General features: G+C 34.9%; 2 protein-coding genes and 1 pseudogene across 2 annotated transcripts; 2 read left to right on the top strand and 1 right to left on the bottom strand.

Annotated features, from left to right (window-relative positions):
• The first annotated feature begins 3969 nt into the window (after positions 1 to 3969).
• Positions 3970 to 5042, top strand: LOC106388618 (NDR1/HIN1-like protein 3). Its single transcript, XM_013828732.3, has one exon. It carries the CDS (start codon positions 4144 to 4146, stop codon positions 4855 to 4857), a length of 714 nt encoding a protein of 237 aa, XP_013684186.1. The 5' UTR covers positions 3970 to 4143; the 3' UTR covers positions 4858 to 5042.
• Positions 5043 to 5430: 388 nt separating this feature from the next.
• Positions 5431 to 6448, top strand: LOC111203657 (annotated as a pseudogene).
• Positions 6449 to 12905: 6457 nt separating this feature from the next.
• On the bottom strand, positions 12906 to 15356 carry LOC106384115 (protection of telomeres protein 1b). The gene is made up of 10 exons (XM_022715576.2): positions 15185 to 15356; positions 14959 to 15095; positions 14697 to 14886; positions 14552 to 14616; positions 14353 to 14441; positions 13985 to 14254; positions 13814 to 13884; positions 13673 to 13731; positions 13421 to 13573; positions 12906 to 13332 (listed from the first exon to the last, which is right to left on the bottom strand). The coding sequence occupies exons 1-10, from the start codon at positions 15297 to 15299 to the stop codon at positions 13129 to 13131; spliced, it is 1353 nt and encodes a 450-aa protein (XP_022571297.1). The 5' UTR covers positions 15300 to 15356; the 3' UTR covers positions 12906 to 13128.
• Between the last annotated feature and the right edge of the window lie 7823 nt (positions 15357 to 23179).

Here is a 23179-nt window from a genome sequence, read left to right on the forward strand (position 1 = left end):
AACTATCGTTAATTCTCGGAGATTTTGGACTTTAAGGTAGGTACATTTGCTAGTAGTTAACAAAAACTTAACAGTAGTTCAAACGCTACAACTAAGAAACTTCTGTTTTTTGTCCTTATTCCATCCTCTCAACTCAGATCCTTCCGTCTCCATGTTAGAGGACAAACTCCTATGGAAAATAGACCAAAGGCTTTGCGATATAAATATAAACCCTAAAAGTAAAAGTTATTTACTTAAGTAAGAGGGGGTTATTGGAACATAAATTTATGTGGAATTTGATGATTTTAATAGTTTAGAGGATTTTAGTTAACTAGATTTAACAAATTTTATCAAATATTTTTACATAGATTTTCATTACTTTTGTATAGAATTCTATTGATTGTTATTAACTTTTAAAGTAAAAAATTAATGGTGGTAGAAAAAAAAGGAAAAAAAATCATTTCAATTAAAGTAATTCTTAAACAACTTTTAAAAATGTTTTTGTCACAAAAAAGATCTAAAGAAATAAAATGACCAAAAAAATTAATTTCTACTTCTTACTTTATAGATATATAAATAATTAAAAAAATTTTTATATAATTTCGAAATATATGTTTTAAATTTGAATTTTTGTAAAAAAATTTGAATTATTATTTTTGAAATGTTTAATTAAAAAATACGAAAATGCTTTTTAAAACTATTTTTACAATTTTTATTTCAAATTTTTAATATTTTTTTCTATTTTTTTAAGTTGTGAATTGTATTATGTTAAAATTGTGATTTGTATATTATTTCATTCTTCAATTTGAGTTTTTGTATGTGAGTGTATTTTATTACATTGATTTCAAAAATCTTATGGGTATAGATGATATTCTCAAAATTAAGTACTATGAGTAAAAACAAAGAAAATTTACATCCCAATAACAATAGATTTTAATAGAATCTTAAAATCAATGAAAACTAAACTTTTTCAATAACAAAGGATTTTGAGTGGAATTTAAAAATCATCACTCCAATAACAATGGATTCTATTTAGATTTTAAAAATTCACAAACCAATAAGAATGAAATCTCAAAATTTAATAACTCCTCTAGAATTCTTTGGCCAATAACCCTCCCTAAATCCTCCAAATTAACCGTATATTTATAAATAAACCCCAACTTTACCTCTTGAAGTCTTATAAACCTTAAAATCCCAATTACCAACCAAAATGTTTTCATGTTACACCTTTAAGGATTTAACCACAACGTCGTTAACACGCATTTAACATTCGAGATTTTAATCTGCAAAGGATTTTCTTAACCACAGTGCGGTAAGTGAGCTTTATAATGTGTTAGTTGTTGCTGTTGGCCAATCTTTGTTAGCATTCAACCGTCATTCTCGGAGATTTGGACTTTAAGGTAGGTAGGTAGGTACATTTTGCTAGTAGTTAATTAACAAACACACACTTAACAGTAGTTCAAACACTACAACTCAGAAACTTCAGTTTTGTGTCCTTATCTCTTCCTCTCAACTCTCTCTATATATAAGATTACAAGTGCATGTCTATATTTCACCATCACAAAATAAAAGAAAGAAACTAAAAGCGACGGCCAGGGCAAGAAAAACTGATTCCCAGCCAAGGATGCAAGGATCGACGAAAAAGGCTGACGAAAATGCAAGTAAGAAAACTACCGGTAGGAAGGGAATTGCCAATTTAATGGATAAGTGGTTCTTCGCTGATCCAAAAGTTCAAAAACATGGCGATAAGACTCATTTAGCCAAAAAGGCATCTCGATTCGACCTGAACAAAAAACCATCTGATGGCGGAGGGAGCAGCAAGTAGTCCGGTGGTGCAGGCGATGCCTAATGAAGCAGCCGTCGAATAATAAAATTTAATGTTGTCTTGAAATTAAAGTTGTTGTTGTGTCTTTGCATTCTCATTTCATATTTCTAGTTTGTGTTGTTTTGGTCAAGCTTCGGTCATGTTTCTGGTTGTGTCTTAAACATAAATAATGGAATGTTTATTTGATAATATATGGATACTAGTATGGAAAAAATATGAAAAGCTAAAGCATATCTTATTTGCTGTTTTTTTCTAACACATCTCTTTATTTGATATTATAAAGTAAGAAAAAATGGCTGTATATTATGATATCAATAAATATATGGAATGTATATGTGAGCTAATGTAGTAAAAAAAATATCACATGAATGATGATGGAATTGTGAACACATCTCTATACAAACATATTTCCAGGATTCCCATTTACATAATATGATCGTAATCTACTAACAAATAGTTTTCTCCTATGATATTTTTCATATACAACTGTTCCACGTGTTTTAGGAATCATAAAAATAAGCCGGCGGTGAACATATTAGGTTTGGAGTTCATATTCTAACAATGATTACCAACAAAAACAAATCTGGTAGGATTTAATATGAGATATTTTTTGAGTATGAATGTGGTTTTATCACAACGTCCATTTGAGCTTAATTACTTGTTAGTCATCTACATAACAGACTGACACGGTTTCTCGAACAATTTTTCAGAGGAATTTCAACATCAAAAAGATAGTGATATCGCTTCCTACAAGTTCCAATCCCTACAAACAACTAAAGTCCTCATCATTTTCATACTCGCATTCCATTGAACTACTTCATGCAAACAAACCCATAATAACAAAAAAAGTAAACAGTTTAGTGGTTAGAATTAAAATAATGCGTAGCAAAAAATTCTAGAATAAAAGCAAGCAGAGCGAATCCATACAACACCTATTGACAAATCATTTTCTCCCTCTTCCAATATTTTGTAAATCTAACTAGTTTGTTCATCATGTTTTCTTTTAAATGGTTTTAATTTATCATTAAAAGCAACCAGCTAGTGAAAGAACTTTATAGAAACCTTCGTGTTTAGGATTATTATTATTGTTAAACTTCGAAAGGATACCCTAATGAAAAAACATATTACCTCTCATATTCAAGGATTTTTTAGATATATTGCTTTCATATTTTATTAATTTGATATAGTTGTTTTAGAATATAATATAGTTGAGTTGCGATCTAGTTTTTATTCTATAAATTAAATTTGCTTGACCATTCTTATTTAAGAAAGATGTAACATTTGAAAGCATCTCTTCACCTAATCTTCGTTTGAAACTAAAGGTCACAACATCTATCTTCAACACCAACTTTCCTTAGTTTTCTTGCTTTTAGCATTAAAACATTACAAGTCTTTGCTATGCTTTATTTTCTTTGAAGCTGAGAAATATTTCACATCAGACATTTTCATTATTCGAAATAAAAATTTATGAGTAGTAGAATTGAAGACATTTTGTTTCGTCACTCATGTTATAATAAATGTAACTGACATTTTCTTTTGTTGAAAAACCGCTCTAATCTCTAAATCTTCCGCGGTAAACCCCACCTCGATTGCAACCTATTAATTAAGTATAGATCAAAGATATATGTGTTCTTAATATATATTGTTATAGTTTCGTAATTTCAGACCCGGACAGGTTTGTTTGTAATGTTGTATAGACTTATTGATATTCGTATTTCAGTTTCTAACTGCTGCTTATAAGTCTTTAGTCAAGATTCGAAAACAAAAACATGGCTAGCTTAGAGCAGTCGCTTTTAAGGAAGTTTCTTGGAAGGTTTGTATGACATTGTAAAGATGACTCCCTTTACAATATCCCAAAACCAACTACCGCACTAAGGATTTTTCACATCCACACATGTATACATCTCCTTTGTTATTCTACAGATATTCACGTATAGATATTTTAGCACACGGAAAAGACCAACGCCCAGTTTATCACAAATTTATCTTAGATTAAAAAAGAAACAAAGAGGTGTTAACCAATTATGATGAAAAAATGTGAAATGTTTATTAATTCGTTGTCCTAAAAATCTAAAAAAGTAAGAACTGTGCCGCAACTAGCAAGTAACCTCTAATTAATCAAATCACCTTACAATATTAAACGGCCGCGTCACATTTGACTTTCAAAAACAAAACCGCGTTAATTTAAACGTTTTATCTAACACACACGTTATCTCTACAGTGTATATAAACCACCCCTCTTCCTCCTCCACCTAATAACATTAATTATTCCCTTTTTTACTTCCTCTCATCCTTTTTACAAATCATCACACAAACAAAGAAACTTTTTCATCGAACACATGGGAGACAGGCACCACCAGGACTTAAACGGCGCCTACTACGGCCCATCGATCCCACCTCCAAGGAAAGTCTCTCACAGCCACGGCAGAGGCGGCGGCGGCTGCTGCGGCTGCATAGGCGACTGCCTCGGCTGCTGCGGATGCTGCATCTTGAGCGTCATCTTCAACATCGTCATCACCATAGCCATCCTCTTAGGCATAGCCGCTCTGATCATCTGGCTAATCTTCCGACCAAACGCCATCAAGTTCCACGTCGCCGACGCCAAGCTCACGCAGTTCACGCTCGGCGCGGACAACAACCTCCGCTACAACCTCGACCTCAACTTCACGATCCGGAACCCTAACCGCCGCATCGGCGTCTACTACGACCAGATCGAGGTCAGGGGATACTACGGAGACCAAAGATTCGGTAACGGCAACGTGGCGCCGTTCTACCAGGGGCACAAGAACACGACGGAGGTGGGGAGTAAGCTCGAGGGGCAGGGCTTGGTGGTGCTTAACGGCGGAGATCGGAAGGATCTGGACGAGGATTTGAAGTCGGGGATATACAGGATCGACGCGAAGCTGAGGCTTAGGGTGAGGTTTAAGTTTGGGTTGATCAAGTCGTGGAGGTTCAAGCCCAAGGTTAGGTGTGATCTCAAGGTTCCTCTCGGTTCCTCTAATGTAACCAGCGGGTTTCAGTTTCAGCGGACCAAGTGTGACATTGACTTTTGATGCTAGTCAAAGTCAAATGCTATTGTGTTCGGATTTTATTTTCATTTATATGCACTTGTTTATTTTATCTTTCGATTGTTTTTCGTACATGGACTTTATGTGATATTGTTGGAGAGGTATATATGTTTTGTGTAATAATCTTTTAGCGTATGGTTCCATGTAAATAAAATAGTTTTTCGTATAAATATATGAATTATCATTTAGAATGAAGCATAACTGAAAAAAGAAAAGAATGAAGCATGACGGTACAAGTACACTAGAGAAGTATTTCTCAAAAAAAAAGTACACGAGAGAAGCGGTCAAACAGTTTGTTGCCAAAAAAAATAAAAAAATAGAGAGGCTTACTTGTTAGGATAGAAATGTCTAACTAACACACAATTAAGAAAACTTCAACCAGAGCTGAAGTTTCCGATATTTCTGGAGCTCCTTCCTTACGATAATGATGTTTGGATGGTTCTCAATAAATAGTTTTATATATTGATGCTCGGGGTGTGGATGTATTGATGTTTTATCTCCTCCTTAATCAACCTATAGAAGATCTGATTGTTCATCTGTTTTTTTTGGTAGAAAAAGATGTCCAGTTCAAGTGAGGATGATCCAAACATTGATCCAGAAGTCAGGTTTATTATGGAGGGAACTGCACGTTTGGTCGCCAAGCATGGGTTGTGGATGGAGAGCAGGTTCTTGGAGGATAATGTGAATAATAAACTATACAACTTTCTGAGGATCCCCAACCATCCTTATCTCGCTTTTTATCGAAACAAGATTGTTGAATACCGAAATGCTCATCAGAAACAATGTATCAAACCTCCTTGTTCTACTAATTATGTTGCACAGCCTCCAGTTGTAGAAATTAAGTGTCCTGAAGGGATGAAACCCAATGATTTTGGCGTTATCAAACTCACAGCTCAGTTTGTGGTGCGGTATGGGAGGCATTTCTGGCCCGATTTGGTGAATAGTGTGACTATGAACCCGAAACCCCAATTTGCCTTTATCAATGCAAGTGATTGCAGATTTAATGTTCTACTTGAGCTTGTTGATGCTTATGCTAAAATTTTAATGCCTTACTGGAAGCGGCCAGCGAGTAAACCTAACCAACATGCTTGCAAAGAAACCTTGTTTGCCTGTGCCGCTTCCAAAGGGATCTCAGTGGCGTTTCCTTCTCCGCCACTGTCACTACCTGAGGAACCAGAACCAAAGAGACAAGCTTAATAAGTCAGCACTTGTTCCAGAAGACCAGTTTCTCGTTCAACATTCGGTTAACGTTTTTTCCCTGTTTTTTTTTCTTGTTTGACTTGACTTGTAACTGATCAGCAGTCGCACATTTTCAGGGTTCTGTTACAATCAGGGTTTCTTTTCCAAACGTGAACAGTGAGCAAGTCACTGAGATCACTCTGCAGTCGTTATCAGAAAACGTGGCAAGTTTGAAGGAGAAAAATAGCTAGGAAGATCCAAATTCCAGCAAACAAACAGAAGTTATGGGGAAAAGCCGGATTTCTAAAGAAGGACAACATGTCATTGGCACATTACTGTGTGGGAGCAGGAGAAACTCTAATTATGTCTTTGTGAGAACGTGGGGAGGAGAGAAAACGCTTTCCATCTCTTATTTGGTTGATGTGGCCATGTACCGGTTTTAACTTTGTTTTCGATTGGCAGCTACTTTTGATTTTTGAAGTTTGTTTTGGATTGGCAGCTACTTATGATAGTCTTAAAAACATATATATGTGATGCTTTTCATGTCATGGTTGTTTTGGATTGGCAGATAGTCTTCAACATATTCTCAGTATGGTTATGTGGATTGTAGAATATAAATTTTCGATTGGAGTTGAGACGTAGCAGGTGGCTTTTCCTTGGGAGAATCTGTTGTTGATGAGCAAACTGAATCTCTACTCATCCGCTCCGACCTGTTTCCTTAATGCAGCTTTTGCTTTTCCGGATATGGGTAGGTTGTGTTGGGAAAATTATCCAATATCGATGAGATGAAGATGGTATTAGACAACTAGAAAATTTAAGAAGAAGACTCTTAATATTTAGGAAAGGGTTTACTACAAAGATTTTGTTTTTGGAAACTCTCTCTTACAAATATTTTCTCTCTTTGTTTTTCTTGATTCTTGGATGATTACAAATGGTGCTAAGCACCCCTATTTATACAAGTGAAGGAGCACACTCCAACAAGTTCTAGATTTCTCTAAATTATTATTTATTTCAAAATATCTAACTCCGTAACTTTCTCTCTTCTTCTACACAATTCTTCTTCTATACTTCTCCACTTTTCTCTAGATGTTTCTTCTTCTTGGACTAAGGCTTGATTATGATTTGATTAGTTTTGGGCTTAAGGAGGGAAATCCAACAAATCTCCCCCTTCCCGATTTAGCCCGAAACAGTCGCCATGCCTGTGCCTTTGCAGCAATCTTCAAACTTCTTGATCGGTAATACTTTGGTCATAAAGTCTGACCAATTTTCGTCGGTGTGTACCTTTGTGAGATGTATGAGCTTCTCTTCCAGAACTTCTCGGATCCAGTGATGTCGGATATCAATGTGCTTTGAGCGAGAGTGAAACGTTGGATTCTTTGCTAAGTGAATAGCACTTTGGTTGTCACATAGCATGTTGTACTTGTCTTGCTTTACTCTCAACTCAAGCAAGAAGTTCTTCATCCATAGCATCTCCTTGCATGCTTCCGTTGCTGCGATGTACTCCGCTTCCGTTGTGGATAAGGCAACACACTTTTGTAATTTCGATTGCCAGGAAACAGCTCCCCCTGCAAAGGTAGTCACAAATCCTGATGTTGATTTCCTTGAATCTTTATCACCAGCCCAATCTGCATCGGTGTAACCGTTCAGCTCCAATTTTCCATTGCCAAAACATAGACACTTCTTCGTTGTGCCTCGTAGATAGCGTAGGATCCACTTAACTGCTTTCCAATGCTCCTTTCCTGGATTCGCTAGAAAGCGACTCACAACTCCTACTGCATAGGCAATGTCCGGTCTGGTGCACACCATAGCATACATGAGACTGCCTACTGCTGATGCATATGGGGTAGTCTTCATTTCTTCTTTCTCTTTCTCACTTGTTGGACTTTGCTCCGAACATAACTTGAAATGTCCACCAAGTGGAGTGTTCACTGGCTTTGCCTTATTCATGTTGAATCTCTCCAACACCCTTTCAACATATCGTTCTTGGGATAACCACAAAAGCTTCTTTGGTCTATCCCGAGTGATTTTCATTCCAAGAATCTGTCTCGCTTGCCCCAAATCTTTCATTGCAAAGGACTCTCCTAGGTCATTCTTCAATGCGGCTATTTTGTTGCGATCTTGGCCCACAATCAACATATCGTCAACATAGAGTAATAATATGAGAAAGTCGCCGCTTTCGTACCTCTTTATAAAAACGCAATGATCGTTCTTGGTTTTCTTGAAGTTGTGATCCACCATGAAGGAGTCAAACTTCTTATACCATTGTCTTGGGGCTTGCTTGAGACCGTAAAGACTCTTCTTTAATCGGCACACCAAGTCTTCTTTTCCTGGAACCTTGAATCCTTCAGGTTGCTCCATATAGATCTCCTCCTCGAGTTCACCATGTAGAAAGGCCGTCTTGACATCGAGTTGTTCAATCTCCAAGTCTAGAACTGCTGCTAGACCAAGAACCACTCGGATAGAGGACATCTTCACCACTGGAGAGAATATTTCTTCAAAATCTATGCCTTTCTTTTGGTTGAATCCTTTCACAACCAATCGAGCTTTGTATCTTGGATTTGAGCTTCTATCTTCATACTTCAACCTATACACCCACTTGTTCTTCAAGGCTCTCTTTCCTTTTGGTAGCTTCATCAGCTCATAAGTGTGATTATCATGCAAGGATTGCATTTCATCTTGCATAGCTTCAACCCACTTATCTTTATGGGTGTCTCCTATGGCCTCCTCATAGCTTTGAGGCTCCCCCTCATCTGTAAGATTAACGTACTCATCTCGATAATATCTTACAGATGGTCTTGTCTCTCTTCCAGACCTTCTTGGCTCATGTTCTTCCTCTGGCTCCACTTGAACTTCTTCTTCACCTTCATCACCATTCGGATCCATGATTGGATCCCCTTCGCCATCATCTCCAATCACTTGTTCATGATCTTGAGGCTTATGAGAATCTTCATTCCTTACAACCCTTAGCTTTGGTTTCTTTGATTTGTTGATGTCTTCGATTGTTTGATCTTCGAAGAAAACAACATCTCTGCTCCGGATAACTTTTCTGTTAACCGGATCCCAAAGCCGATAGCCGAATTCGTCTTTTGGTGATCCAAGATAAATGCACTCTTTAGTCTTAGAGTCTAGCTTGGCTCGTTCATCCTTAGGTATATGGACAAACGTTCTGCAACCGAACACCTTCAAATGGTTGTAAGAGACCTTCTTACCCGACCAAACTTCCTCCGGGACATCGCCTTCCAAAGGAACTGATGGTGTAAGATTTATGACGTCCACTGCAGTCTTTATGGCTTCTCCCCAAAATGGTTTGGGTAGTTTAGCGTGAGAGAGCATGCACCGAACTCTTTCTGTGATCGTTCGATTCATTCTTTCAGCTAGCCCGTTCAGTTGTGGCGTCTTTGGTGGTGTCTTCTCCATCCTGATTCCATGAGCTTTGCAAAACGCTTCAAAGGGACCTCGGTACTCTCCACCATTGTCAGATCGAACACACTTGAGTTTTTGACCCGTACTTCGCTCTGCTTGGGCTACAAACTCCTTGAAAGCATCAAGAACTTGATCTTTTGACTTCAAAAGGTATACCCATACCTTCCTTGAATGGTCATCAATAAAGGTGACGAAATATGATGCCCCTCCATTGGATTTCTCGGACATGGAGCATACGTCAGTATGCACAAGATCAAGAATATGCTTTCTTCTCATAGGCGTAGATGATCTTCGGAAAGCGACCCTATGTTGTTTTCCGGCTAAGCAATCATGACATGGTGAGAGAGAAATACCTTTCATATCAGGAAGAAGTTTCTTGCTAGAAAGTATACTTAAACCTTTCTCACTCATATGCCCGAGTCTTCGGTGCCATATATCGATGTCATCACTTGCAACGTTTACTTCTTCCTTGCAAAGCTTGGCTTGAGTCACGTATAATGAGCCTTCTTTTCTTCCTCGAGCCATGATCAAACTTCCTTTGGTTAACTTCCATTTGCCACCACCAAAATGACTGTCCAAGCCGACATCATCGAGCTTTCCGGTTGATATGAGATTGAGTCGCATGTCGGGAACATGTCTCACATCCTTGAGAACTATCTTACATCCAGTGTTTGATGTAAGAATAACATCCCCCTTTCCAATGATCTTGCTTCTTCCTTGATTTCCCATTTGAACATTACCAAAGTCACCACTTTGATAGGTTGTGAAGAAGCTTCCATGAGGGGTGACGTGAAAAGAAGCACCAGAATCAACGATCCATGAGCTATCATCAGAGCTAAGATTACATTCTCCAACGAGATATAATTCTTCGCTCTGGTCTTCCACAATGGTGGTAGTCTTTTCTTCATGCTTCTTTGTAGGATTGAACCGGTCTGGTTTGATATTACCGGCTTGTTTGTCTTTCTTGAAAAACCGACATTCCGACTTCATGTGACCCTGTTTGCCACAGTAATAGCAAGTAACTCTCGGACGTGACTTGGATCTTCCTCGAGATTGGTCTCGTCCTCTGCTTCGGTTTTGACCACGAGTCTCTTCTCTACCTCGTCTATCAACAATGTTAGCTTCTGAATATGAACTCGAACCTCGTTCCTTCCTGCGAACTTCTTCGTTTAGAAGGCTATCAGTGACGGTGTCCATGGTAAGCTTTCCCTCCGGTGCTGAATTGCTTAGAGTGACAACTAGTGTGTCCCAACTCTCCGGCAGTGAACTGAGGAGTAAAAGGGCTTGCATTTCGTCTTCAACCTTCATATCAACTTTGTTAAGCTGATTTACAATCCCCTTGAAATTGTTCAAGTGCTCCATCATGCTCTGGCCATCCTTGTACTCCAACTTTACCAACCGTCGAACAAGAAGAGCTTTGTTTCGAGGTGTTTTCTTTTGAATCATGGATTCAAGTTTTGTCCATAATTCAAAAGCATTTGTGTAGGTAGAGACATGTTCAAAAAGAGATCGGTCGACATACTTACGGATTACGGCAACCGCCTTTCTATTAAGAATCTCCCATGCTTTATCATCCTTTCCTTCCGGCTTATCCTTCATGATGATGGGCTCATGCAAATCCTTACAATAAAGGTGATCTTCCATCATCGGTTTCCAATAAGAGAAGTTGTCCGTCGTGAGCTTGAACATGTCACCTTCAAAGGTAACGGTGGCCTCCATCTTCACTTCTTCAAAGATAACGGTAACCTTGCTCTGATACCAGCTGTTGGGAAAATTATCCAATATCGATGAGATGAAGATGGTATTAGACAACTAGAAAATTTAAGAAGAAGACTCTTAATATTTAGGAAAGGGTTTACTACAAAGATTTTGTTTTTGGAAACTCTCTCTTACAAATATTTTCTCTCTTTGTTTTTCTTGATTCTTGGATGATTACAAATGGTGCTAAGCACCCCTATTTATACAAGTGAAGGAGCACACTCCAACAAGTTCTAGATTTCTCTAAATTATTATTTATTTCAAAATATCTAACTCCGTAACTTTCTCTCTTCTTCTACACAATTCTTCTTCTATACTTCTCCACTTTTCTCTAGATGTTTCTTCTTCTTGGACTAAGGCTTGATTATGATTTGATTAGTTTTGGGCTTAAGGAGGGAAATCCAACAGGTTGAGCCTGGTATTTGTTTTCTGAGTTGTTGGCCTCAATTTGCCTTTTGAAATGGAAATCTTTTAAGGAAAAATAAGAAAAAATAATTCTAAAATAGCAGAAACTCAAGGCAAAAGGTGATGGAAAAAGGTCTTTTTCTTTTGAATGATTGTCTTTTTCCATCACCTTTTGCGTTGAGTCTCGACTGTTCTAGAATTATTTTTCCTTTTCTTTTTTTGAGTGATTGTGAAGTTATATTCAATCAAAAAGATCTTTGTTACATCAAGTGTTTTTTTTTTTAATTTTGAAGAGCGTTTTGTATAAAGAATAAGCTAATCCTGTAAAGAACGAACCAAATAACTAGCTATGGGCTCTTGAAGCAAACTAGACAACAAGTACTCCCTTGTACGCTCGATTTCCTTGCAGACGAATAGCATTTAACCTGTTTGATGCAGCGGACAAATATGTTGAATGGTCGATCTATGAACTTTAGGGTTCTTAGAGATCTATTCTTGGATCGATGAAGAGTTTCTTTCGATAGCTTCTTAAGACTAACTTCCTACTTGATGAATTTAATCAAATCGAACAAGGTATAAAGCAACAGCTAATTTATTAATTATCAAAGTCTTAATACAACTCTAGGCATAGTAAACCTATTTATATGAAAACTAAATAACCTTAAAACTATTAAAAATCATTAAAGATAATTCTAACTAATTAAGATAAATATTAAAATAAGTAATAAACTAGATAATTAAGATATATCCAAATATCTATCTGCATCATTCTCTTCTCAAGGGTTTCTTCGATCTTCTTCATGGGGAAAATCAGAAGGTAGAGGTGGGAATGGAGATATCCGAAAGTGATTTGCTAACAGGGAGGATCAAGAGTTGACACCACATGGATGTTTTTCATCGACACCAACACAAATACAACCCTGTTTGCATGTGCCACTACTTGAGGAACCAGAGCCAAAGAGACAAGCTTAATAAATCAGCATTTGTTCAAGAAGATCAGTTTCTTGCTCAACAATAAGTATTTTTTTATTGTATGGTTCCATGAAAATAAAATAGATATATAATATTTAAATTTACTATTCTCTCCGTTCCAAAATGAAACATATTTTAGAATTATATTCTATCAACTAATAATGGTTAATTATTAACTTCAAAAGAATTAATTGCATTTTTGAATTTTTATTGATTTAAAATTATGAGAAATAGATAATCACAAAAACTATGCATTTAGTATTAAAATTTAGTATGTTTTATTAATCCGTGTGAAAAATCTAAAATGTGTATTATTTTGAAATAGAGAAAGAACTACTTAGTGGTGTTAAACCTCATCAGAGATGGTAAACATGATTAATCACAATGTCAAATCAGTGACCTTGACGACTAAAACTACTTAACCATCGGAATTAACAATATGAACTTCTTGTCATTTGTCAATGTTAACAACTGTGGTAACAATAATTAACTGTTTGATAGTCATTGATTTAATGCGTCTCATTTAGCGTTGATCCATGTATCAAAAATCCGGAATCTTCTGCTTCCCCATTGATCATTTTTGTTTCTGTAGTAAGAGAACAAGCAACACTGCACCCATAGAGGATTTCTTGGAGCTTCGTTCATCCTATCACCTCCCAGCAATTTATTCAGCTTCTTGATCAGAGCTTCTTCATCAGATGGGTCGCACCCGAAAAACTTATCCTGTCATAATGGCGGATACATATATATATATATAAAAGACAATCCCTTGAAGGAATCCTTGGAACATAACATTGAATAGAATATTTACCCCTTCATCAGCATACAGAGAAGCGTGGATTCTGGCGGTTGCATCTTCTAGTATTGCTAGCAGTTTGAATTTGCCGTTCAAATCGTGGAAGTTTCTGACATCTCTAGGAAACACTTGTATGAACCGAACAACACACCTGAATTTAGCAGTCACCTGCGTAAGCATAACTAAACATCAAGTTTAGAAAGTCTTTCTAAACATTAGTTTTGCTCGAAAAATTAAGATTAGATGATAGCTTTTGGGATACAATACATTGCTATAGGTCAGGATGTCCATCAGAGTAACAAATGGAGCGTCCTCATGGGCAACCCCTAAAAATATATTACCAAAATAACCTTCAACATTATGCTAAGTGAAGTCGAAAGCTCAAGAAAATAAACTATGAGTTATAACCTGTGATTCCTGAGTGAGAAGGACTACTAATACAGCGTGTGATGGGGTTCCATCTCGATGAGAACTTCTCTCTGCACATTCTCAATTTGTAAGAAATCTTTTAAAAAAGTTTAAGAACAAATGGGCATGAAATCAAATCACAGGATAAGAAGAAAGTGTTAAGAGACAAACCTTTGAGGTGAAAAGGATTGCATTTCTCTCCTCGGTGTGTACTGCATCTTTGTAGAGGGACTAAAAGTGGCGCTCCATAACCCCATATTTACTTGGAGGAAAAGGTTCAGAAACTTCACGTGTTGACCAGGCTGAAGACACTGAATGGCCTGCTTCTCAGTAACATTCTCTACTATGATCCTCAAGACTGAACCAAAAGTAGGAAACGTGCGTAACACATGAGTGGGCAGCATCATCTCTGGTTCAACACATAAAGGAAGCCTTTCTGACCTGTTTGTAAGCCAAAACACTGAGCTCTCAAGAACCAACACATTACGTTTGGAATATTCAAAAGAAGAGCTAGAATAGGGAGAAGTACACAGACTTACTTTGCCACGAAACTGCACGGTGGCATCTCAGTTCCATCCCAAACAAAGATGTAACACCTATCTTTATCGTCCTTGGAAACGTGAACAATCTTGAAGAGCAATAAATAATGAGAAACAATGTCAAAAGACCATAATCTCCAATCTGGAAAAAAGTCCAGTTCCTTAAATAAAAAGAAAGATAAGACCAAAAACAATCAACCTGGCAATTAAGGTTTAAATGTTCCCCTTCTTTGATATCTTTCAGGGATGTGAAACAACATGACCCTACCATAAACAAAAGCAAAAAAAAAAAAAAAAAAAAATCAACCAATTGCATATGGAATCTTCAATGAACAATGCTTTACCATCGTCAAACTTATAAGTTATCATCCACTCTCTGAGATTTGATAAAAAGCTCTTATCCTGATCTCTAATCCGAAACTTAGGCGAAGACTGGTACGGTACAAACCCCTCTCCAGGCTCCCCGTTGAATAACGCAAACGACGACGACGTTTCGTTGTAGAGAGCAGTGATCTTCCGATTAACAAGCACAATCTGCGTTTTTAATAACAAAGAGACTGTCATCAATCAACAAGAGCACACGAATGGTAGTGTATGAATCGCCACCTTCACACTCGAGAGGAAGATTACATCCCCGATCGATTCGACTCGAGGAAGCGCTCGATTCGCACGAGCGATGAACTTTACAGGAAGGCCAGATCCCGAGTGCCACGGATCGATGATTTTCAACGTACATGAACAATCTAAAAACAAGTTAAAATCATCAGCGACGAAGCTATATATATATTGGGGGTTTGCGAAGGGGGTTTTGGGAGAGAGGGATTCGAGATACCAGATGCGGTGGGAAAGTCTAACTCGACGATGACTCCGATGAGGCTGATGTTGAGATGCAACGCCTTGAAAGCGTCTTCGACTCTCAGGAACTTGTAGTCGTCTCTAATCTCCATCGTTGAGGCTTCTGCAAATGTGTTTTTTTTTTCCCGACGAATGCGATAACTATCTCGGCGCCACTCTCGTCTTTAAGTTTCATAACAAATGGGCTTTTGAGGCTCGATATGAGTGTTTGATGGGCCGCCGCTACGGAATGTTTTTTCATTTTTCGAGTAGATGAGTTTTTTTTTTTAGTTTTTCTGTCTCAAACTATATTTTATAAGAGCAACATGGTAATTATTTATTTACCATGGAATTATCAAGTTACATATTAATGTATGTGATTAATAATTATTACTTAATTAAAAATATACTAAAATTCTTGAAAATTTAACCAATAATATACCAAAACTACCATTGGAATTGCTCTAACAAAAAACTCTCCAAAAGGCAAATCCTCAAACAAACATAAAAATGTTCTAAGACTACCAAGAGAAATGATTCAGATGTAATCAAAAACAGAAAACTCTAGAAATGTATAACATTAAATTTTCCAAAGATAGGTTTTTTGCTTCTTTCCCACTGTCTAATCATTTTTCTTCTATGGATAGCTCTTTTTCTCATCGTAGAAAACTTCCATAAACAAAGAAAGTCTCCATCTTCTATGTTTTCGGTGAAGAAAATAAAAGCCACCTTGTCCCCAGTCTCTTCATGCGCTGTTTTGTATAATCCAATAATACCTTCCACGGTCGTCAACTCTGAATACCACGATAAAAACTGAATGAAGCTGTTGGTGACTAGGTCTATGGATGGGCCTGTAAATACCCTCTTGGTGAAGATAAAATCGGACCACATAGGAACAGTCCCAACTACATGATGTTGCCACACCAGTTGTGCAAACTCAACATCAGCGATTGGGTCAATGATAACCAAACAATCTATTGTTCTAATATTAGTATTCTCTTTCTCATGTAGACATGTCCCTTTAGCCCGTGTATGAGAGTACTCTGCATCATCTAATAAGTCATTCCCTCGAACAAAATCACCAAATGTATTGCGATTTTCCAACCCCCATGGGCCTCACTTTCACGTTGTTAACGAGATGTTGAATGGAAAATGATTTTTGTTGGTTTAATCTATGTCAAATGTTGTAGGATGCTTTTAATGAACGAATAAAAGCAATGGCCTATCAGATCATGCAAACATAAATCAATAATTTATTAATAACGTTGATTATTGGTAAAACATATATGAGGATTGAAATGGAAAAAAAGAGAAAGAAAAAGGAAAAAAGAGAGCCAAAGGCGAGAAAACATAGATTGGCTAGATGAGTTTATATCTTACAATTGCTTTGAGTTTTTTTTTTTTTTTTGATCAAACTTTACTTCATTAACTTAAACGTTTAAAACTCCATTAGAGGAGGAGGTGTTACAACATAGGAAAACATCACAAGCCAAAGAGTTTGCCATAGCATAAGCACAACAACAAGCAAAGTGAGCATGTAAAGCAACAAAGGAAAAGATAAATGATCGAATAGCGAGTAAGATCCGGTGAACATCGTATGACCAACTCTCTGAAAGAAGGTTAGTGAGTTCTTGACAGTCTACCTTGTAGACAAGCTTAGAGATACCCGTTGATATGATCACAACTTGTGCAACCAAAAGGGTTAGACACACTGCAACAAAGGCAGAAGGTCATAAATCCGAGAGGTAAAACCTTCTAATACCGGTGAGGCTTGAGTATCCGAATACAAGTTCGTACATGAACTAATGAAACGGAAAACTTCCATTGACAACACCATGCTCCCTGCAAAACTATCACCCAAACCAAGTGAAAGATTTTGAAGGTAAGTAGGTTCCATAACGGAAAACACTAGGCTATCAAGGCCCAAACTACTTCGGTTCAATGTAAGGAAGCAACTACTATCACATTTGTTTCCCAGCTGCCATGAATGGGGAGAAAATAGCAACAACGCATCCACTGTTACAGCACAAACCAACAAAGAACTGTATATCACAGTAAGGGATTGCTCCAAGGCTAGAGAATTACCATTGGAGACTTTGAGAGTAGTGACAAAAGAGCTCAAACCACACATGAATAAAGCTGCAAACATCCTGAAACTTTGACTACTTCTCAAACAGCACAAGTGAACGAAACCTTGGACATTTACCAACACATAGAGCAAGTCAATCGCAGTGACCAAAGCTTCATAATACCAGCCTAAGAGTATATCACTTCTTATAACAAACCCAACTACCAAAGATCCACAAATCTGAGAGACTTGAGGAGAGAAGCTTGAAGGGCCAAAATATAACCTGATAGCGTTAGAAGGAGCCGGGGAAGACCATTAGATGAGACTGCATACTGCCGTAATTGAGTTACTTGAGAGAGTTACCGAACCAGACAGACAAAGGATTCGCTGCAAGACTGGTAAATCCCTCACGAGACTTGATACAAACCCGTCAAAATCCAAATCCGGTGGATCTGGAGGGTCCGGCGGGTCTGGCGGGCTCAGAAACTCAGAGCCACCGTGAACATCAGAGGAAGATCTGGAGAAAATAACTCCGAATCACAAACCAAAAGACCCATCATCAGAAAGCAAGAGGAAGAAGAAAGGAAGATGAGGAAGAAAGGAGAAGAGATTCTCACCAGCGAGCGTGAGGCTCGCCGGCGACGGCTACACTATCAAACCCTAATCGCCAAAAGAGGAGAGAGGTGAGAGCGTCGCCTAAATTTTGCTTTGAGTCTTATTATCTTCTTTTTCCAACATAAAAAACTTTCTCTTCAAATGCATAAAAATAATACAAGCTATGATTTTATCAGTCTTACAATCTATAAATTGAAGAAAAATATACAGTATACGAGAATTAAGTCATATACTATCTTTATAATATTCTTAGAATCCTACAATCTCTCGTACATGTTGATACGAAGTTATCTTTCTACTGTTCTTATAGTTTGCTCTTTTAAAATATATTGTTTTTTTTTGAAAAAAAAAATATATATATTGTTGACACTTCTTACATGTGTTTTTTTCATTTCTCCATAATATTAGATAGGACAGTCATGTTTATTTTAAATATATGCAATTACCAAGGTCCACTCCTAAGTCTTCTGCAAAGCAATATTTATGTTATAAAAAATAACGTGTTAAACTAAAATGAGGAACCCATAATGCTATCTAACTTTAGCAGTTCTTAACAAAAGTGTTCAGTACCAAATCAAATAGTTTGGTGAGTATTACAAGAAGAAAATTGCAACATTTGTACAAATTAAGAAGTGATAAAACCAGAAAGGGAATAAACCTTTTTGAGTGAAGTTCATCCAAAATCTATAATATCGATGATGGTTTAAATCGGTTGACTAAGCATCACTTTTAAGAAAAATCGAACCAACTTGTTATGTTATTGTGAAATGTGAAATAATGTTAAATGAAATGTGCTTGGATTAAATTAAAGAGAACTTTTGAGAATTTTTTTAACCAAATTTAGACATAACATGATGAGAACATTCTTATACTCAAGCAAATATATGATGCATCTTTCTTTTGAACTCAAACACTCGTTTAAGTTTATCAAGAGAATTGATATCAAATTTAGTTATTTTTTCATGGGCTTGTTGATGAAGACCCGAAGGTAATAACGCCTTACCTACCGAAAGCAACCGAGTAATTGCAACCACCATGTTAATAAGGAAACATTTTTGAAGGGTTTTTCATTTTTCAAGGGAATGTCTTGCAAATGATCCGTTGCAAATAATCCGTTTTGTTTGTTTAAAATTATTTACCAAATAACTTTTTCTTATAAGTATTTAATAAATTGATGATTTTCATGTGCTTTTTGAATAAAACTAAAATAGAAATGTAACAAGAAATATTTATTCTTGTTTCTCCTATTTATTCTCAATTATAATAAACATCTTAAGATACAATTTAGATTCACTGCAATGTGTATCATTCGAAGAAAATAATTTAGTAAAACGAAGCCGTGTAAAAACAACCTTATAAATAGTATCTAAGTAAGGTTTTCAAAAAAAAAATATAACATATAAATAAATATAGTAATTAGCTAGACTGGATATCTTGATGGAAACCCATAACTAAAAACTAACATATATATGGATTCTCAACCATTAGTATCTCACAAATCTCAACACAAAATAAAATAAATGAGTATCTCAAATGTTTAAATACCACACCATAAATATTTCAAAATATTTCATTTGAGATATTTTTGGTGGATATCTAAACATTTGAGATATTCATTTATTTTATTTTTTGTGTTAGGATTTGTGAGATACTTATGTAGAAAATCCATGAACAATGGTGTTGATCATCCTCATTTGTTAGATGATTATATCAGCGATTTAGCTTACAGCTGATTATATATTCAACACATTAGAGATACATTTGCCAAATTAATTAGTAATGGTGTATCTACTTTTATTTACTTTTTTTATGAAACCATGTCTTTCTTAATTCGTAAAAGAAAGTAAAGGATTATTCTTTATTCTACTCGTACATACAAAGAGGCTTAGGATGATCCAGATGACTCGTGGATTAGGCATTGAGTTAAATACACGAGTAAAGTATCTAGTATTATTTAAAATGTATTTATGTGTGAATACGCGGAGGGTACTATTGCTTTAGCGAGTGGAACTTTGATAACGACGCGAAAACCAAACTAGTGATTACGAGACATATCGCGAGGCTTTTAATCCCATTATACAAACAAATATTTATATTTCATTGTTCGTTCAAGTAATTAATTTATTACAGACGAAATAGAAGACCACCAATACACGACTAGTTTTGTAAACTACGTGAGTTAGAGTCGTAGAAATGTAAAGGTCTATTAGACTGATCCGATATGATCCAGACCCAGTCAGTATTAGCCGAAACAGATATATGTTTTTGGTGAGATAGACCCACAAGGCTACGACAAGTTCACCTGCAATCTTGATGAAATGTTTGTATATAAGATTTCGATCCGTGAGTCTAGTTCTGTTGAACTATTCAGATGCAAAATCTTAACAGATCTTCCAACCTGTGATATAGATCTAATCTAATCCTTCCACACAAATGTATATAAATAAAATAAAATTAGAGATCACAATGTAGATCACGTCCGTATAAAGACATAAAATGACTTTTCAAAGAACTATATAGTTATATAATAATAACATTTTGTTGGTTATAACTTATAATAGTATTAAAGATTATTTTTATAATTAATTGCTGGAAAATATGTTATAAATATATGGTAGCCGTGTTGTAGCGTTTCCAATGAAGTATTCAAACTACAAATGAGATAGCATATAAGTTTATTAATTATTAGCTAGAAAACACAAAAGCAAAATAAAAAATACAGAAACAAAAGATGAATAATATACTATACTAAAAGGGGGATATAAGCCATGGAGAGAGTGTCCACGTAGGATAGAAAAATCAACCAATCAGAAAGCCCGAAATTGCCATGTCATCTCATTTATTTTTCGTAAAAAATGAAAAAACAATGCGAAAGTGAGGTTCGAACCCGGGTTAGTATGAAATATATATAGGACAGTTACCACTAAGCCATTGAAACTTTCCTGGACACATATACAAGAACCACTAAGTATGTAATCACAAACTCTTATGTACATTTAGAATAATATGAATTCAACTTTCAAGACTCCGATACTTTGTTTTGTAAAAAAAAAATAAGTAAGTGACTAAGCTAATATATTCTTTGAAAGTGTGAGAACGTTGACAAATATGAAAAAACATAGATTTTTGTTTTCGTGACAAAGTTAAGAATTTTGTAAAAGTAAGTTTAACATATAAATTGCCAAGGGGGGTATAAGCCATGGAGAGAGTGTCCACGTAGGATAGAAAAATCAACCAATCAGAAAGCCCAAAATTGCCATGTCATCTCATTTATTTTTCGTAAAAAATGAAAAAACAATGCGAAAGTGAGGATCAAACCCGGGTTAGTATGATATATATATATGACAATTACCACTAAGCCATTGAAACTTTCTTGGACACATATACAAGAACCACTAAGTATGTAATCACAAACTCTTATGTACATTTAGAATAATATGAATTCAACTTTCAAGACTCCGATACTTTGTTTTGTAAAAAAAAAATAAGTAAGTGACTAAGCTAATATATTCTTTGAAAGTGTGAGAACGTTGACAAATATGAAAAAGCATAGATTTTTGTTTTCGTGACAAAGTTAAGAATTTTGTAAAAAGAAGTTTAACATATAAATTTTCGTGACAAATATGAAAAAGCATAAATTTTTGTACAATTTTGACAAAACAACTCAAAACATACTTCTCTAATGTCTTAATAAAATATTATTTAAGGGTGCAATAATTAAATATATTAATTCAATAAATTTTGTAATTTATAGGCAAAACAATAACACAACAAATTTTGAAACATTTGTTTAACCTATCGTTTTTTTTCATGAGAATCCAACTAAACAAGATAAAAAAACAATTAGATTTACAAATATTTAATTACCATTTTATTCAATTTTGATTAATTTCAAATTGTCATAATGTATCTTTTTTAAGTTACAAATATGAAAAAGCATAGATTTTTGTACAATTTTGACAAAACAACTCAAAACATATTTCTCTAATGTCTTAATAAAATATTATTTAAGGATGCAATAATTAAATATATTAATTCAATAAATTTTATAATTTATAGACAAAACAATACCACAACAAATTTTGAAACATTTGTTTAACCAATCGATTTTTTTTCATGAGAATCCAACTAAACAATTAGATTTACAAATATTTAATTACCATTTTATTCAATTTTGATTCATTTCAAATTGTAATAATGTATCTTTTTGAAGTTACAAAAAAATAATGTTCTTTCTTTATTACACTAGCATTATATATAGATTCTATATACACAAAATAAATATAATATAACAACATAAGCTTGCTTTCCCTGATTCATATGAAAACTTTTTAAGTTATCCACCAAAGCAAATTAATTAAATCAATGAAATTGTTAGAATACAGCAAATTAATTTATAATTTTATTTTAAATTAAATTATTTAAAAAGTGTATTTTCGTTAAAACAAAATAATAAATAAGTAAAACTGATTTGATGGTAATTTTTACGACATATATATATATATATATATATATATATATATATATATATATATATCAATTTTGTGAAAGAAATAGAAGTTTAATATGGAAAAAAATCTTAAATACAAAAAATTCTAAAAATTAACAAAAAAACTAATAAATTAAACTATGATATCACTTGAAAGCTTCTTAGACCATATTAATAAAATAATTAAGCGATAATTTGACAAATATGATTTTTTTTCCACCAAAAAGTTTATTATTAATTAATATTAGTTATTTCAAGATGTTTAAGAAATGGTAGACAAAAAAATAGGATGGACATTAATGATATATGAACTATGAATAGTACTTTGTGAAGCTGACTTAGATAACATATCTGCACATCTATTTCCTGTCCTTTTTGATGCATAAATTCAATTTTTTCAGAGCAGTTATTCCACAAAGAGATCGTATGAGATATTGTTTTGATATTCAGATTTGTTTCTTGATTGTTAAAAAGATTGATAAGTGTAAAAATGTTTCCTTCGAATATGATATGTCTATAACCGAGTCCCCAACATGAGACAAGTTTGTTAAAAAGTAAATAATTTCATTTTTCTTATATTATATAATGAATATATACTATTTACTGATAATAAAAATATAGTTATTCATCTATCACAAATATCTATGCAAATATGTGAATCAACTACAACAATCAAACAACATAATGATTTCCACAAAGAAAATAAAAAAAAAATATTTATGTTATGTAGTCTTATTTATATTCTTTAAATAATATAATATAATATTATACATTATTTTTTAGAATAGAAAAATACATATAATATCTTATCCGCGCGTAGC

Source organism: Brassica napus, chromosome C9 (genome assembly GCF_020379485.1).
Source record: "Brassica napus cultivar Da-Ae chromosome C9, Da-Ae, whole genome shotgun sequence".
NCBI classification, from domain to species: Eukaryota; Viridiplantae; Streptophyta; class Magnoliopsida; order Brassicales; family Brassicaceae; genus Brassica; species Brassica napus.

Bases quoted from the DNA above. Each gene is read 5' to 3' on its own strand.
- LOC106384115 (XM_022715576.2), bottom strand. From the start codon at position 15,299: ATGGAGATTAGAGACGACTACAAGTTCCTGAGAGTCGAAGACGCTTTC. The intron at 14,442-14,551 runs GTTGATTGTTTT...TTGCTCTTCAAG, and splicing joins ATTTAAACCTTAATTGCCAG to ATTGTTCACGTTTCCAAGGA. The intron at 14,255-14,352 runs GTAAGTCTGTGT...GCTTACAAACAG, and splicing joins CCGTGCAGTTTCGTGGCAAA to GTCAGAAAGGCTTCCTTTAT.
- LOC106388618 (XM_013828732.3), top strand. From the start codon at position 4,144: ATGGGAGACAGGCACCACCAGGACTTAAACGGCGCCTACTACGGCCCA.